Here is a 16258-nt window from a genome sequence, read left to right on the forward strand (position 1 = left end):
ATACTTTTAATTGTCTTCAAATTTATAAGTTTCAATTTTTTTTATCGCATTTAGTAAGAGTTTTTTTATTTCATTATTTTCTTTAATGATTATTTCCGTATTTTCTTTAAAGTTTATTTCCTTATTTTATTTAAAGTTTATTTCCTTATTTTCTATAATCACAAATGTTTCAAATTTTATTATATAATTTATTTCTTTTAGTTTATAAGAATCTCTTTCCTTTTGAATATTGGGTTTTAATTCAATATTTTTCAATTTTTTAAAGATTTACAATTATAATGATAATTTCTTATATAATAATGTGTTTCTTTATCTAATTTTCTATTTTTATAATAATTCTCATTGTTAGATTTATTAAAATTTTTATTAGAACAATTTTCTTTTATTTCTGTAGCCGATTTATAATTACATAAACACTAATGTATACTAGTAGAAAGCCCGTCAAAAATGACGGGGAATGAGATTTTTATTCATTCTTTTACGATAGTCATGCCAGGTCCAAGCTCACAATATTAGGAAGCATCCAAGATCTTTTAATTATAAAAATGTTTATCAATCCCAGCTCAACCCTTAATCATTTGTAAAAGATATTCCCAAGTCAGGTGCAAGCTAATATTATTTTTGAGGTTCCAAGCCCAATCGTATCCAATATAATTTTGAAAATTTTTTCCCACCTCGGAGATAGTTACATTTTTAATTGATTTATCATCACATGAAGGGGAAATTACTGATTTACCAATTAGTCTAAGATGTAAAATAAACGATGTGAATTCCGTATTAAGGGAAACTAGGAAGGCCTGGGCAAACCACTTATTAGAGAATCAAATAAAATAAAAATAACCGACTCTTATACTTTTTGGTAATATGATCAATTAAAATTATATCTAAAAAATAAATTGTTGTTTATTATATTGGGTTTTTGTTGTTTTTCAGATAAATTTAATATATGTTTTGCATTTGCGAAATTATTTGTCAAAGAATTTGATAAAGGATATATATTTTTATGTTAAGTAAAAAAAAATGCTATCTATTTAAATTACAAAAATGCCATTAAACACTAATGAAACTTATATGCAAATTATTTATATATTTTTTAAGAATTGTCATATAAATTTAGGCTAATTTTTTTAAAAAATAATGAGGAATAATTATTATTTTGTGTATTTGATAAAATTAAGAGAAAATTCAAGGCGCGTAGACAGGAATTTGGTCTGGGGGGGGGGGGGGGATAATAAATTTTTTTAAGAAATATTATTGTTTTTTTTAAAATATCAAGCATGAATTTATTAGGACTAATAACTATTCCTAATACACAATTTCAAATTAATGTGAATTAAGAAAAAATTATATGTAAAGAATCACTTAAATGACTCAAAATAGAAATTTGAATTTTTTGAGCCTTTACACAAAAGGTTTCTTAGGAATAATTGTATTTTGTATGTTATATATTAATGTAAAATCCTTCATTGGGATTGAGCTAATTTTTCAATTATCTCATCCTTGCTTGTCGTCAAATGCCTATGAATATAAAGATCCAAACCTTTCAATCTACTTTCACATGTTGTACTTTTTGGTATGTTTTTCAGAGACCTGCAGGCCCGGCCCCTAGGCCAGACAGTATTTTGATTTTTTTTAATATACCGAGTTAACTCCTAGTTATATATGCAAAAAAAACATGTGAATTCGTAATAAGGAAAACTGAGAAAGCCTGGGCAAACCACTTATTAGAGAATCATGACAAAATAAGGTCTGCCCTAATATTATTATAAGAAATAAAAAATATTACCTTGTATTATTGGAGATAACTCCAAAAATAAAGTTATGGAGAAAAAATATCTGACGTACAAGTTAAATTGAATTTCTATATAAAATATTAATAATTTGTAAATTTTGTAAATAACGTTTACTTTGACAGGCCTCCTACAGTTGCATAGAAAACTTAAGTTATAGGATCATCTGTTTGTATAAAATTTATAAATAAAATCAACAAATAAAAAAAATAAAAATAAAAAAAATAAAAATAAATACGTACCGATGACATGACGTAGCGATGACATGACGTCACGATGACGTAGTGAGGACATCGGAAAATTATAATATAGATAATGTTTTATCATAACTTGAATTTAACTCTCTTAGAAACACTGCTTACATGACTAAATATAATTCATCTGGTAAATTACCTATTAAGCTGAGTATTCTTATTATCATGAAATTTTAAATAATCTTTAACTTGTCAATGGACTTTGTTTTATTATTATTGTCCCATATAGGTTTATTCATAATTTAGAGATTCATCATTAAATTTTTTTAATTATTCTTCATTTTTTTAAATAAATCATTTCTTACGTGTTTTTAGAATGATATAAATATTACATTCCAGAACTTTTTTTTATCTAGTTGTCTATGTTCTAGTAGCTAAAATCATATTGTCTGTGGGTTTTAGAATATTTTGTAAGTCATTATAGCCCAAATTTATTTAGTTCGTTTAATTTGATATATACCTCATTTGGTAGTTTTCTCGTAAAGGAACCTGCTTTTTCAATGTCCGAGATCTGAGTGTCCTTGAAGATGTCTTCGAATCTACTCAAAAAAAGATCGCCATTGCCTGAGTATATTGGAAATTCAATATTTATATTAACATATTATTGGGAATCTGTTTAATATTTATTTATTTATTTATGATTTCCTCGAATATGTAGCGGAACTGCCACCATAAAGTTTTCTAGAAATAAATGATTGTTGCGAGATTATTTATTTTATTTTAAATAATTTTATTTAATTAATTTTGAAATTTTACATCATTTTATCAAACTAAAAAATCAGGCTTATATAACAATTTTCATATTAATATATAAAAAAAATCAATCTACACAATTTATAAAAAAATCAATTTATATCAACATAAAAAAACAATTTAAAGGTTAGTATTAATCGGTCATATCAACACTATCTAAATTATTCTTAAATGAATATTATTTTATTTTTTCGATTATCAGCTTGCAGTCAAATTCTGTGTTAAAAATAGAATAATAATAAATGATTACCATGCTTTTATATTAATTTATATACAAGTAATTTGTTATATTTTATATAAACTAATAAAAATATATTTCATATTTGTTGCAGGCTTTTTTTATTAAAATTAACCTCCTATCTTGTAAAAATATTTTATGACTATATATAGACTAAAGTAACCCGGCCGAAGGCCGGGCAAAAGCGGGCCGAAGAACCGCCCAAAGTGGGGTCTGGAAGCGAAGCTTCCAGTAATTTTTTAACCCCCCCCCCTCCAGGAAAATCCTGGCTACACCTATGTGAAATTACTTATTAATTATAATGAATTAAATACGGAAAATAAAATATTTTTAATTCGTTACATCTTATACTTATTGGGCTTTATTATACCCTTTATCAATCATATCATTTTATTTTGCTTTATTGTGGTCTTTATCAAAAGTATTCGATTTAAATGGATGTTTATAATAATTATTATTATCATTTTATTTATTATTGTTATTTACCTTATTGACAACGGACATATTTTTATACGCCATTTATTTACCTGCATGTTCAGACATAAGCAATCCCTAGATCAAAAATAAATGGGAAAGTCAATGCATTATTATCCCTATCTAGACGTCATAATTTAGAGCAAAAAAATCCCTTTGCCAGCTATAAATTGATGACATAAACGCTCCTAAATATTTTTAAGATATTGACAACTTTTATATATCAATAAAGGTGGTGTTGTATGGACAAGAAAAAATGTTTTATTTATTATAAATTTATCTAAAACTAAAAATGATACTCAAAATAAATATAAAATAAGGTATATATATATATATATATATGTATTATAAAAAAACAATAACGAAATACATGGTTAAAGGCTAACATGTTTAAAATAAAAGCAATTTAAGTTAAACAAATTTAAAAAGTCAATCTCCATTAACAACAACGCTTGTCAATTGTTATAATTTTATATTTAGTTATAGTTCCGTTGTTCTTCAAATTCTAATAAGGTCAAATCTAGACCCAAAAGTTCTCAAAGTGGTTTAAATATTTATTAACACATTGACTTGGTTTTCTTAATAGATAACGTTATAATAGAATTTGGATAACATCCACGATCAACTAATTCATTTCTATTGCCAAAAGAATTTATAAAGATATCTCTTTATTGAAATTGAGTTGAAGATAGATATTTTAGAAAACTGACTTCCCGAGTAGAAATATAATAATATATTGAACTCTCTCCATCAAGTTTATCAAATTTAACAGTGGGTAAGTCAATCAGTTTTCTTTTATTCGCTAAATCACCATTATTTAAGGGCTAGATTTAAGGTTATATCACCAACATTTGAGGCCATTTAGATTAAAATATCCGTGTAATTTTATTTTATTAACTTTCGTTGCCATTAGATAACTATAAAAACCACGACAGACTAACGTATTAGTATACATATTATTATATTATATTTATTCTTCTTAATATATTCAAAAATCTAGATATGATAATTTTAAGTTATCATGATTGGCAATAAACATTTAAAATGATATTTTTTTTATAAATATATACAAATTACAAAATATATATTATTGTGTAATGGTACTTATTTTTAGTTAATTTAGCGATGAAAATCCAATATTTTCTAATCTTAAATGCTGATTAATTTATATTAAAAATTAAAATTTGGTTTCTATAGCAAAAACGTTGTCAAAAACCAAAAACATATGTTTACGATTATTCAAATTCAAATCGATGTTATGATTGAATGGTTAATAATAAATGCTTGTTTTTTAAACTATTTATTGTTTATATATTAATGCTACAAGTCAAATCACAAAGTTGTAAAGTTAAAAATCTATTATAATAATTTAATATAGATGTTGATTTTTGGGCTGGTTCAGGAAGTGGAATTCCACCTAACTGTAAATATAATTTGATAATTTAAATAATTCTTATTATAGTGACAAATCAATCCTATTCGACCTCTCAAAATTTTTTAAATATAACCTTCAGAAAATACCAAAGAAGAAAATATCTAAATGAAGGTTAAGTTTTGCTAACATTAAAAATTTTAATAAATATTATTAACAATATCTATAGTAAAATTTGATATTTTTTTTATTAACCAGCATTATATGTACCCAAAATATCCAAATATAAAACATATAACACTGGCTTATCTTATCAACCACATAATGCTTACTTTTTATCTCCTGCAAGTATAATAAATTTTTTATTTATTTTTAATTCTCATTAAACAATATTAATAGACAGGGGTGTTTTGGTTAGGTTGCTATAACCATTCCTATGGAAATTTTATACCAGGGTTTTTGACCCAACCTGGGCCAAAATAATTTTTATGAAAGATGACCTAAATTTGCCTAATTATTAACTTTGAAAACTTTTTTAAAACTTAAACCCAGCTAGTATAAATTTTTGAACAATCTGTTTAGCCTTGGATTAGTCTGTGCTAATGCTAGTACTGAGTAGTATTGGTAAATAACTTGATTAGAGTTGATTTTTAAAAATAACGAACTCAATATTTTAGCTATAAAAATTTAGGTAAAATTTTTTTATATTGATTTTTTTAAAAATTAGAACAAATGGATGTTGCATCACTAGCTGGCAAACCCATGTCGATTCTTGATAGGATATATAGTGTATTGAAGAATTTTTTTTCCACAATTTTAAAATAATTGCATTGATATTCTCTTAACCTGTGAGAATTTTTCAAATAGAGATGTAATAGGAATTGGTGGTTCCTCCATTTTATCTGATTTTAATTTTTTCTCCTAAAAGTAAAATTTCAAACTCATCAATGGTTTTATCATTATTATCAATAAAACCAGTAGATTCAGTAGCAGCCTTCAATATGTTCTAAATAATGGAGTATTGCTTATGCCATAATTCTTTAAGTTGGTCTTAGCTATCTCTTTTTGCTCTACTCAATAGAACTTAATATGGGTCTATATATTTAAGCATTTACTACACTGTTTTGCTAATAATTTATCTCTCAAATTTTCATATTTTTTATTAATTCATATGAAAAAGAACTAATTAATTTTTCTAAATCTAATCAAGAATTAACACCCATATGCCATAAAAATTAGATAGACACCTATTTTTCAGTTAAAGCCCTAAACAGATTGGTCCAAAGTCCAATCAAACTTAGACATTTTCTCAGACTTGGTCAGATTCAGAGTTAGATTTTAAAATGTGTTTGGATCTCAAATTTTAGTTATATTTTTTTCCTAATGTTTTTTTGAATATTATTTTTGTCACAGTTGGGCAAATTTGGTTTGGGAGATTTGAAACCTAAATATAATTAAATACTAAAATTATAGTTTTGAACTTTATTAAATATTAATAATTAATTATAAGTTATATAAATTAATATAAAGGGAAAAATAAAATTAATTTAAGAAAAAGTAAAAAATTAAAAATTATATGTGAAAAAATTAAGTAAAAGTAAAAAAAAAATTAAAGTCCATCAGATTATAAAAATTGTGTTTGTATAAAATTAACATCATCCGATTATAACATAATAAATGTCGTCTGATTATAAATAACTTTAAATCATTATTCAAAAATTTATATAAACCAGAAGATTTTTATAATAAACCAAATATATTTTCTTTCTATAATATAATACTCGTATTATTAACAATATACATATTCAAATTTTATATGAACTCTAAATATTCAATTTTATATATATAAAAAAAAACTATTTTCCATAAATATTCAAATTTATATACACAAGATTTTAAATAAGTGCAAATCAAAATAATGCAATCACAACAATTTTCATAATTAATTGTTTATTATCCTTTAGCACTTAAAAGTTTTATGATTTAATTGAATCATACTCTTTCAATAGGTCAATAATGAATTGGACTAGGTTGAATTTCTAAAATAAAATGTTGGATTGGAATTTGATCCTTGAATTTTTTTATCAATATTTAATGTTGGACAAACATTAATTTTTTTTTCTTGGATCAGATCAGACCTCAAAATAAGTTAAATTTTTAAATAATTTAACATACTTTGCTATAATTTTTATTTCTTTTTAAATTTGCCTTCTAAAGTCAAAATTGGAAATAGACCAAACTCATTATCTTTATATATTTTCATAATTTAAAATGACTCTTTATTAGATATATAGTAGCACTTACATTAAGCTAATAGTCGAGAAAGGTTTATTTTTGGAGAAAAACGAGTAGACACCAATGTTGAAAACTTATTTTTAGAGTCCAATAATAATTTATTTAACCCCAAATTTTTATGAAAAGTAAATATGTATATTTTTTCAGAGTTTGGAACTCCGATTACAAATGGTTATCGCTCCGGTTAATATTTTAAAAAAGTGGGCCAGTTGGTTCCTATAATTAATTTTGAAAAGTGAGCTCTGGCCTCCGGTTCTTAAATTTGACCAATTTCCAAGGGTTTAAAGCTAACTCTGTTAAAGCAATCATGTAGAATTTAAACAATAAATGAACTCTAGGATATAGAATTTGTTGAGATTCCGAATCCCAACTTGGAGGATCGAGATATAGAATCAAAACGTTTTATTTGGAATCTTCTTAAACGTTTATTTATAAATATACACTGTTATTAATTATTTATCTCCAACCCATTGTTAGTCAGATCATTGATGGGGCTAGTTGAATCAAGTGATTTATTAGGCTTCCTATGAGACACAAAAAAATTATCTTCTCATATATGCTTTATTTATATAATATTCTATTTACAATTATAACAAATAAAATAGCTTTTTGGCATGGGACTCATGTGCCCAATCTTTATATACTCTGCATTGAAACCAATCTTCAAAATTATGAAAATTTTATAGTCCTGTTTACATATAATACGTACATCTTTATTATTATTTTAACATTGTTTTTTATTTATTCTACTGTTTTATTAGAAGCTGCTTCTTGAATAGAGATGAGGTAAAATCTCAGCATTAATTTTTTAACACCTTTTTAACAGATAAACCATAAAAAGTTTTACTTCATGAATTTAGATATTAAACCATTTTATTTCCTCTTCTTAAATATTTTTTGTTTATTATCAGCTATTTAATATTTTTTATAATGTCTTAAAAATTTGTAGTAGTTATACCTAATAAAATAATAATAAATTTACTCAAAATTTATCTAATTCTATATTTAAATATATAACATTAATTGGATCTTATTATCACTATCAGGCCAAAATAATTATCCTGATATGATAACTAAAATGTTTTTATTTATTTAAATGTAATATTTGAATCATATTATATTGTCAATTACAATAGATATATAGGTTATGACTAAATACTGCATTGCTAAAATGAATTTCTAAGAAGCAATTAATCATAATGAATCAAAATTTTATTATATAATCTTTTTTTAAAAATAATTTTCAGAAATTTTTCTAATATACATAAATAAATTTTTTATTAAATAAAAAATTGAGATTAAATATAAATAATTCATTTCTATTTTTACTTAATATTAATGGTAAAAAAATATATTTACTTAAATTTTATTTTTAGATTTTAAAATTTAACAAATTTAATTGCATAAATATGAAAATATCATCTTAGGAAACCAAAATGATTTTTGATTAGCACTTTTTTTATGGGTGTAAATACATGTGGAAAACCTAAAATTTAAAAAAAAGATAGGTTTCTTTGCTATTTAATTTATGAGTAGGTTTAGAATCGTAAAATATAGAAAACTTGCAAGGGTCATATTGCTGGCGTTGATCAAAATTTCTTTATTTTTATTTGATACGTGTATATATATTTACGTTTTAAGTAATATTCCAAAAAATATTCTAAAAATATTTTGATTTGACCAAATTCAGAGCTCTAAACCGAGCACTTCTAAATATTCGATTGATCAAATTTGCTAGTAATATCAATTGAAAAATGTTCATTTTTGTTTTGTATATCTATAGATACATGTATATCCCAAAAAATATTTAAAATATATCGGGATTTGACCGATAACCGATTTGAAACCCATCCAATTACTAAATACTGCATGGCTGACGTTATGCATGGAAAATTCTTTTTTATGGATTATACGTGTACATTTAACGTGTTAAACATTATCCTAAAAAATATTATGATATTACCCGACTCATAACCAACTGGTTAACAGTCAAACAATGATATTTTTTTAAAATTATTTTGGAATAATGTATAATTATAGATATATAAAACAAAAATGATCATTTTTCAATTCTTACTACTAGTAATTTTAGTCAATCGAATATTCAATAAGTAGTCGGTTTTGAGTTCGGCAATCGGTCAATTCATAATATTAAAATATATTTTAGAATAATGTTTAATCCATAAATGTACACGTATGAACCAAAAATTAAGAATTTTCCATGGATAACGCCAACAATTCAGTATTTATTCATTAGATCGGTTTCAAATCGGTTATCGATCAACAAATCACGATATTTAAAATATTTTTTGGGAAAATGTTTTACACTTATTTATAGATTTATAAAACAAAAAGGAACATTTTTCAATTGATATTACTAGCAAATTTTGTCGATCGAATATTTAATAAGTGGTCGGTTTTGAGCTCGGCAATCGGTCAAATCACAATATTTTTAGAATAATTTTTGAAATAATATTTAACACTTAGATATACGCGTATAAATAAAAATGAAGAGATTTTGATTAATAACGCCAGTAATATGTGCCTTACAAGGTTTCTATTATTTTTTATTCTAAACCTACTCATAAATTAAATATCAAAGAAACCTATCATTTTTTTTTAATTTTTAGGTTTTCCCCATATATTTACACACAAATATAAAAACGCACTAACTAATAATCATTCTGGTTTCCTCAGATTTTTATCCTTTTTTTAAATTTTATAATCATGATTACGAAATTTAGACCAAAATTGATTATAATTTTAGTAAGGTATCTAATTATAAAATTCGGCTAAAAATTTGTAATTATTTTTTCTGAGCTAATCAGAAGTGTTTGTACACCAAACATTTTCATGAAATATTTTTTCATAATGTGGCAATTTTATGCCGAATAGGGAATATAAATGAATGACAAAAAATAGTATAAAAAGGGTTTAAAGAGCCGTATTTTGTGGGATGTGGGGGAAGCTGTCATATATTAAATGGTTTTAAATGGCTAATTTATGTCATTGGCTCATTTTTTATTTAAAATGTACTTTTATCATTGCATCATTTATATTGCATATTTATAAATTGCAAAATTTCATGAGGAGGATTCCCCACCATCGTTATAGCTACAGCACTGCTGGAAAAATTTAATTAATTTCGGTAAAAGTTAAAACAATAACGAAAGTTTATTATATCTATGTTTTATAACTTTTTCCCAATTTTGTTAATATAAATAGTTATGGATGAATGGTTTGATCCAATTGTGTTCAATGGCCCTCAATTGCCTCATTTACTCGAAACAAATATTAAGCCAGGTATTATTTTTTTAAGACATGCTTATTACTATAATAGCCTATTAATGTCAGAATTTTTATTAGATACAACAAATATATAAATAATTACTAAAATAAAAAGAAAACTGTTGTCTCTCCTAATTATTATAGAATTCTTATTGAATTCTTTTTAAAAAACATTTATAATTGGTAAATAATAATACCTAGATGATTTCTTAATTTGATTGTTATATATTTTTCTTAAATTTAATAATAGTGAAGATTAACCAGACCGAAATCAAAGCTGGGACCAAACCGGAAATCGATACCAAGTAAAAGACGAATCCGAAGCCCGGTATCAAACCGTCCCAACCGATTTTTAAAGCACTGCGAAACTTCCATAATGCTATTTAATGACGATTACTTTTTGATAAATATATAGCATTCAGTAAGTGTTTTAGATAGAAAAGAGACCGGCCTTAAGGTGGTCAAATAAATGTCTGATTTACAAGTACCCACCGACATGCGAAGACTGAACTAAAGACCCTTTTTTTAAATAAATTCGGCTTTGCGGTTCGGGCATGATTTTTGATCTTTACTATTATATATTTTTTTAAGAAATTATATTTCCCTCTTTTAAAAGATTTCGAAAATGAAAAAACTCACTTTACCGAGGCAATTATTATATTATAAATATACCTTTATTAACATTTATATTTTCTTATGATAAACAATTTTAAAGTAACTTTACCTTAACTAAAATAGTTTGTGAAGGAATACATTATTCCTTTGAAAAGTTAAGAATGTTTAAATTTTGGTTATTCCTGGGTAAGGTTCTTATGTCATATTCTACGCTATCCTTTCTTTTCATACATTTTGGATAACGTTACCCATTCACTTATATTTATTTGTATACAAGAATTCCAACTCTTGTGTTAATCGGAAATTTTTAATTGGTTATTTTTATAATATTTAACACCTTACCAATGTTAATTGCCTTATTTGATTATGCTATACAGCGGATTTCTTTCATGACTATTTTTCTGCTGAATTGCTAATATAATACAAATCGGGTTGACTATTTTTTTAAAAATATTTTTCAATGGTTTCTTGATGAAGAAGAGTTATTGCATTCGATGATATTATCAATGAAATTGCGAAAGTCATTTTGTATGTTGTATTTTAAGGTTATAGATAAACCTAGAATTCCTTTTCAGCAATCTCCATTTAATTTTTTTTTTGTTTTAATTATAATAATAATTCGCGCGGGATGCCAATTCTTAATTTTGATTAAAAAATCATAGAATTTCTATACTATAGCTAAAATTTAAAACCTCAACTAATCTGAATATGTTTTTCAAAAATCGGTTAGGATCGTTTGCTGAACATTTTAATGAATATTACTCGCTTTTAATATTTCTCGGTTGACTAGAAATTTTTTGAAAGTGGGAAGCGTTTTAATCATAAAACATAGGAAGCCTCTAAAAATCATAATACACATATATATATATTTAATGTTAGGCATTTTATAAACATATGCTAAATATTATCCATAATATCATTTTAAGCTCTGGCATCATTTTCAACGAGACCATCCTTCGACAATCCCTTACCTTGTAAGATGATAGATACATTCAATTTATAATTTCTAGAACTCTTTTTAAGATACAATAATTTTTAATGATCAGTAATAATGGTTCACTCTTGACCATTTTAAAATTATGTTTTAATGCAATCTAGCAATGTTGGGGAAAATTGGTATTTATTTTTACAGGTTAGGCTATAAGAGAAAGTTTATAACTTAGAGTTTTACTTTTTTGAAAACCATTTTGACTTATTTTAAAAATTATATTATTAAACACACAGTTTACTTGAATTACCGAAACAACCACATATTGTTTTACCCTCTCTATCAAGTCGGAGACGTAACCTATCTATCGTCTCAACCTACCTTAATCAGAAAAGATGAATTTTTTAAAAATTTTGACGTCATAACACGAGTTAGATATTTTGATACTCCGGATATTTCGATTTCAGTGCAAGAATTCAGTGGCAGTGGAAATATATGATTAAATAACATTTTATATACAAAATTATTTATTTATTTATCTATCTATTTATATTTATTGTATACCTGTTTAAATAAAGTGTATACCATTAAAATATAACGTTATAAAAACTATTTAGAATGTTAATTATAAAATTAACATGTATTTGCCAAGGAGATATTTTTAAAAAAATTTTTAAGTTAATTTTTTTATCGGTAGAGAAATAGCCCCTAGAAATAATTATATATATTAAATCTCGTAAGTGATCTTTTTAAAATTATGTGACAAATAACCTTTTTTAATAATTTGATAGAAAGTATGTTTTTAATAACTATTGTTGTGTATGCCTAATAATTATTTTTCATCAAATATATTTTATTCTTGAAAAAGAGACAATTTTGGCGGTAGTCCTATGTACCTCAATTTGATGAGGACGATTTTTAAAAATGAAAAATCTGATTTGATTTTCCAACATGTGCAGAGAACCTACTACCTACCCTATTATTTCTTTCGGCAGAAATTTTGTCTATTTTTTAATTTATATGAATAATCGATGTAAAAATTTATATAAATTAATAGTAGTTGAATTCACTGCAAAATTAAATTCACAGAGTGATTATTCTACCTCTATTTGAATTAGGCCTACAAAAAAGCGAATGGGATCGAATAATACTAATATTCATATTCAATTCAAATTTTCGAATCGAATAATTATGCTATATTCGAAATTTTTTCTAAAGTTTATAAAAAATAATGTGGATATTTTAAACTGACACCTCTAAGAATTCTAGTAAAACTAAACTAATTCTCATTAGCATATCAAAATTTTCAGAAAATAACAAGCGAAATAAAACCCAATGATTTCATAACCTTATCCCAAAAAAATATACATAATAATATTAATATTTTAAAAGATTAATTTAATTTATATACAATAATTTAATGTTTTACTTTGCGATGTTTCATTCTATTAAACACCTTTATATAATAAAACTTGTTATACTTTAGTGTGATTTTTAATATTATGTTGTAATGTGAAATCAAAAAATATAACTTAGGAAGATATAGAAATAAAAAAAATAAAATTATTTAAATTTAAAAAAAATTTCAAGTAGAAAAATTTATTTATATTTTTACTTATTAACGAAAAAATAAAATATTTCATAAAAATTACGAATATAAAAGAATATTTACAAATGATGCTAATATAATATTGATTACAAATAATTCAAATCGAATAATAAAAATTATCACTTTTCAAACTGTTTTAAATTAATAGATTCCGATTTCTATATACTGTAGTAATATACTAATTTATATGTTAATGGTCTTTTATTTATAATATTATATATATTTTTCTTTGTGGACATTGCTTGCTGCGATAAGTTAATATAATGGAAAATTTATATATTTAATTTTTTATTTGTTAAATATTTAAAAACAATATACATTATTTTACATCAACTTCGTTTTTTTATGCTTTAAAATTATATTATTGGAATTTTACTGTTTGCTTTATAATCCTAATTTTGAGCTCTGAGCTAATCCCTACATATATGAAATATATAAACGTTATCAGTTATCGCCTGTAATGACTGGTTAATGTCCTAGTATATTTGCTTAAACTGTATAAAAATTTTAATTGACTTATGGTATGTCAAAATTTTATTTTAATTAGAAATGCATCATGGACGAATGTAACATCCTCACAATAAAAATCTGCCAAATATTTAATTTTTTCTCTATCAAGATTTGAAATAGATTCGGAAGGATTCTTCGGGGATAACATTTGCAGATTTGTAAGTGCTGCCTGATTAATCAATAATGAGTTATAAAAGCATCCAAGTGTGAGGGGATTTATTTTTTAATTTTCGACTGGTCCTATATTAAATTGGAACAACGGGACCGTGTTGGGAGTCGAGGTAGACAAATATTAAATTCTTAGAGTTCTGATTTTGACTCAACAATGACATAATTTCTGAAATTCTTCAGCTAAATTTGCCTAATTTCTTTACGTTCCAATATAATGCTTTCAACTACTCTCATAGTCTTAATCAAATCGAGGTCATTTTTTTTGAAATATTTTGCTTTAGTTTTGCAGTGAAAAAGTTTCAAATGATTTTTATGGGAAATTTTAAAGGTAGATAAATATAACACCAAGAAAAATTTGATATAGAAATAATTCATAGCATAGCGCATTTATTTCTGCTGTGAGTATGATAAAAAAATGTAAACACCTGCCCCCCTCCCCCCCCCCTCTGCGTACGCACCTGATCTGTTAAGGAGGTTTTACTAACACAAAATATTGACTTATTTTCATATTTACAAGTGCTTGCGCAAATAGAAATTTATAGTAGTCACCTTTCATAGAAATCTACTTCCAAATAGTAACTTCTTAACCGATAAATAGTTAAAAAGAAATGGACACACTGATTCTGTTAAATTCAGGGAAGTGACAACATTCAGGCGGTGTATTTTTTAACATAATCATCACAGACTCACAAAAAATCTTGGGCTTCTCGATAAATATTATGGCCCCACAATAATTAAAAGTCTCTTGTGGCTCCTGAATCTCCAAAAGTTTGCCTTGCACCCTCCTCCCGGGGTACGTTACGCCTGTTCAAAAACTTTGTAGATGACCATTGATTCAAAATGGAAATAAAATTAGACCACTTGTTAAATTAAAAGAGGATCAGCGTAATATTTACCGAATGAAGAAGTGAGGAAAGAGTTAACAACCCATTGGCCTAAGTGCAACAATAATAGGATCTGGCAAAATGTCAGAGTGCAAATAAACCTCTAAGGTAAATTGCTAGAAATGTTTCGTTTACTTATGTTTAACAACATAAAATAATTGTTTTATTGATTTTAATAGTATATTATATAGCATTCGAAAAAATGAAATTTATATCCCTAAATTGCATAATATGTATTTTACACAATCCGATCAGCTTCTAAGAAACCTAGCAATTTTTTTTTAAAAAATAGTGAGTCCTGAGATTCTTATTATCTGAAAGAAGGATAAGTAGTTAATTAAAAAAAAATTATTGTGTAATAAAGCTTAAATTTTCGTTCTTTAAGTAAAATCCTTATATTATGCTCTGTTTTTACTTATAAATTTTTTTAAATATTATTTTTATAAAATAACTAACGTTTTGAGCAGATTAGAATATTTTACTAATAAAATGAGTGAAATGTAATCGATATTTTATAATTGCAAAACAACTATTTTTTTATAACTACTGGAGGTCACTTTTTGGTTAGGTCTGCCCGGAGAAAATTGTAATTATTTTTTGTTTTGAATTAAATTGGTAAATTTTTAAGGTGGTTGAGTTTGGACTTTGGAGATGGAGATATTTATGTCTCAATTATAAATTTGGCAATTTAGTTCATTTTAAATTATTTCATATAACATGCTAAAAATAAAGTTGGAATGAATCGTTAATAAATTTTTACATAAAATTAATAAATTAGGAAAGCCTGTAAAATTTTAATAGATAGGGCAAAACATTGTCATCGACAGAAGCTATAATGTGATATTTATTTATAATATTTTCATAAAAGAAATATACAATTCTCTGATTTTTTTTTCCGGTCATGGGATACTTTATTTGAATATTTACTGATATGATATGATGTCAAAATATATTAGCAAATAATTAATTTTTTAAAAAGGTAAAATAAATAAAGGTGAAAAATTGTAGAAATATAATTTACGGGAAAGGATAGGGGATAAAAAAAATGAAGCTTGGAAAATGGAAGGTTATTCAATG

The 16258-nt window shown here is 24.7% G+C and overlaps 1 protein-coding gene across 2 annotated transcripts in view; it reads left to right on the forward strand.

Annotated features, from left to right (window-relative positions):
* Nucleotides 1–12568, forward strand: part of LOC135924554 (uncharacterized) — a 53959-nt gene extending 41391 nt beyond the window's left edge. The window contains exons 2-8 of one of the 2 annotated variants that reach the window (XM_065459618.1): nucleotides 4822–4848; nucleotides 4888–4932; nucleotides 4972–5055; nucleotides 5140–5229; nucleotides 10402–10479; nucleotides 12006–12053; nucleotides 12304–12568. In XM_065459618.1, the coding sequence (XP_065315690.1) occupies nucleotides 4827–4848; nucleotides 4888–4932; nucleotides 4972–5055; nucleotides 5140–5229; nucleotides 10402–10479; nucleotides 12006–12053; nucleotides 12304–12506 (570 nt within the window). In that variant the 5' untranslated portion in view covers nucleotides 4822–4826 and the 3' untranslated portion in view covers nucleotides 12507–12568. Of the gene's footprint in view, nucleotides 1–4722; nucleotides 4849–4887; nucleotides 4933–4971; nucleotides 5056–5139; nucleotides 5230–10401; nucleotides 10480–12005; nucleotides 12054–12303 lie in introns of those variants that run through there. The other variant, XM_065459617.1, reaches the window with a different exon arrangement.
* The last annotated feature ends 3690 nt before the right edge of the window (nucleotides 12569–16258 follow it).

Source organism: Gordionus sp. m RMFG-2023, chromosome 2 (genome assembly GCF_954871325.1).
Source record: "Gordionus sp. m RMFG-2023 chromosome 2, tfGorSpeb1-WG-v2, whole genome shotgun sequence".
Taxonomy (NCBI): domain Eukaryota; kingdom Metazoa; phylum Nematomorpha; class Gordioida; order Chordodea; family Parachordodidae; genus Gordionus; species Gordionus sp. m RMFG-2023.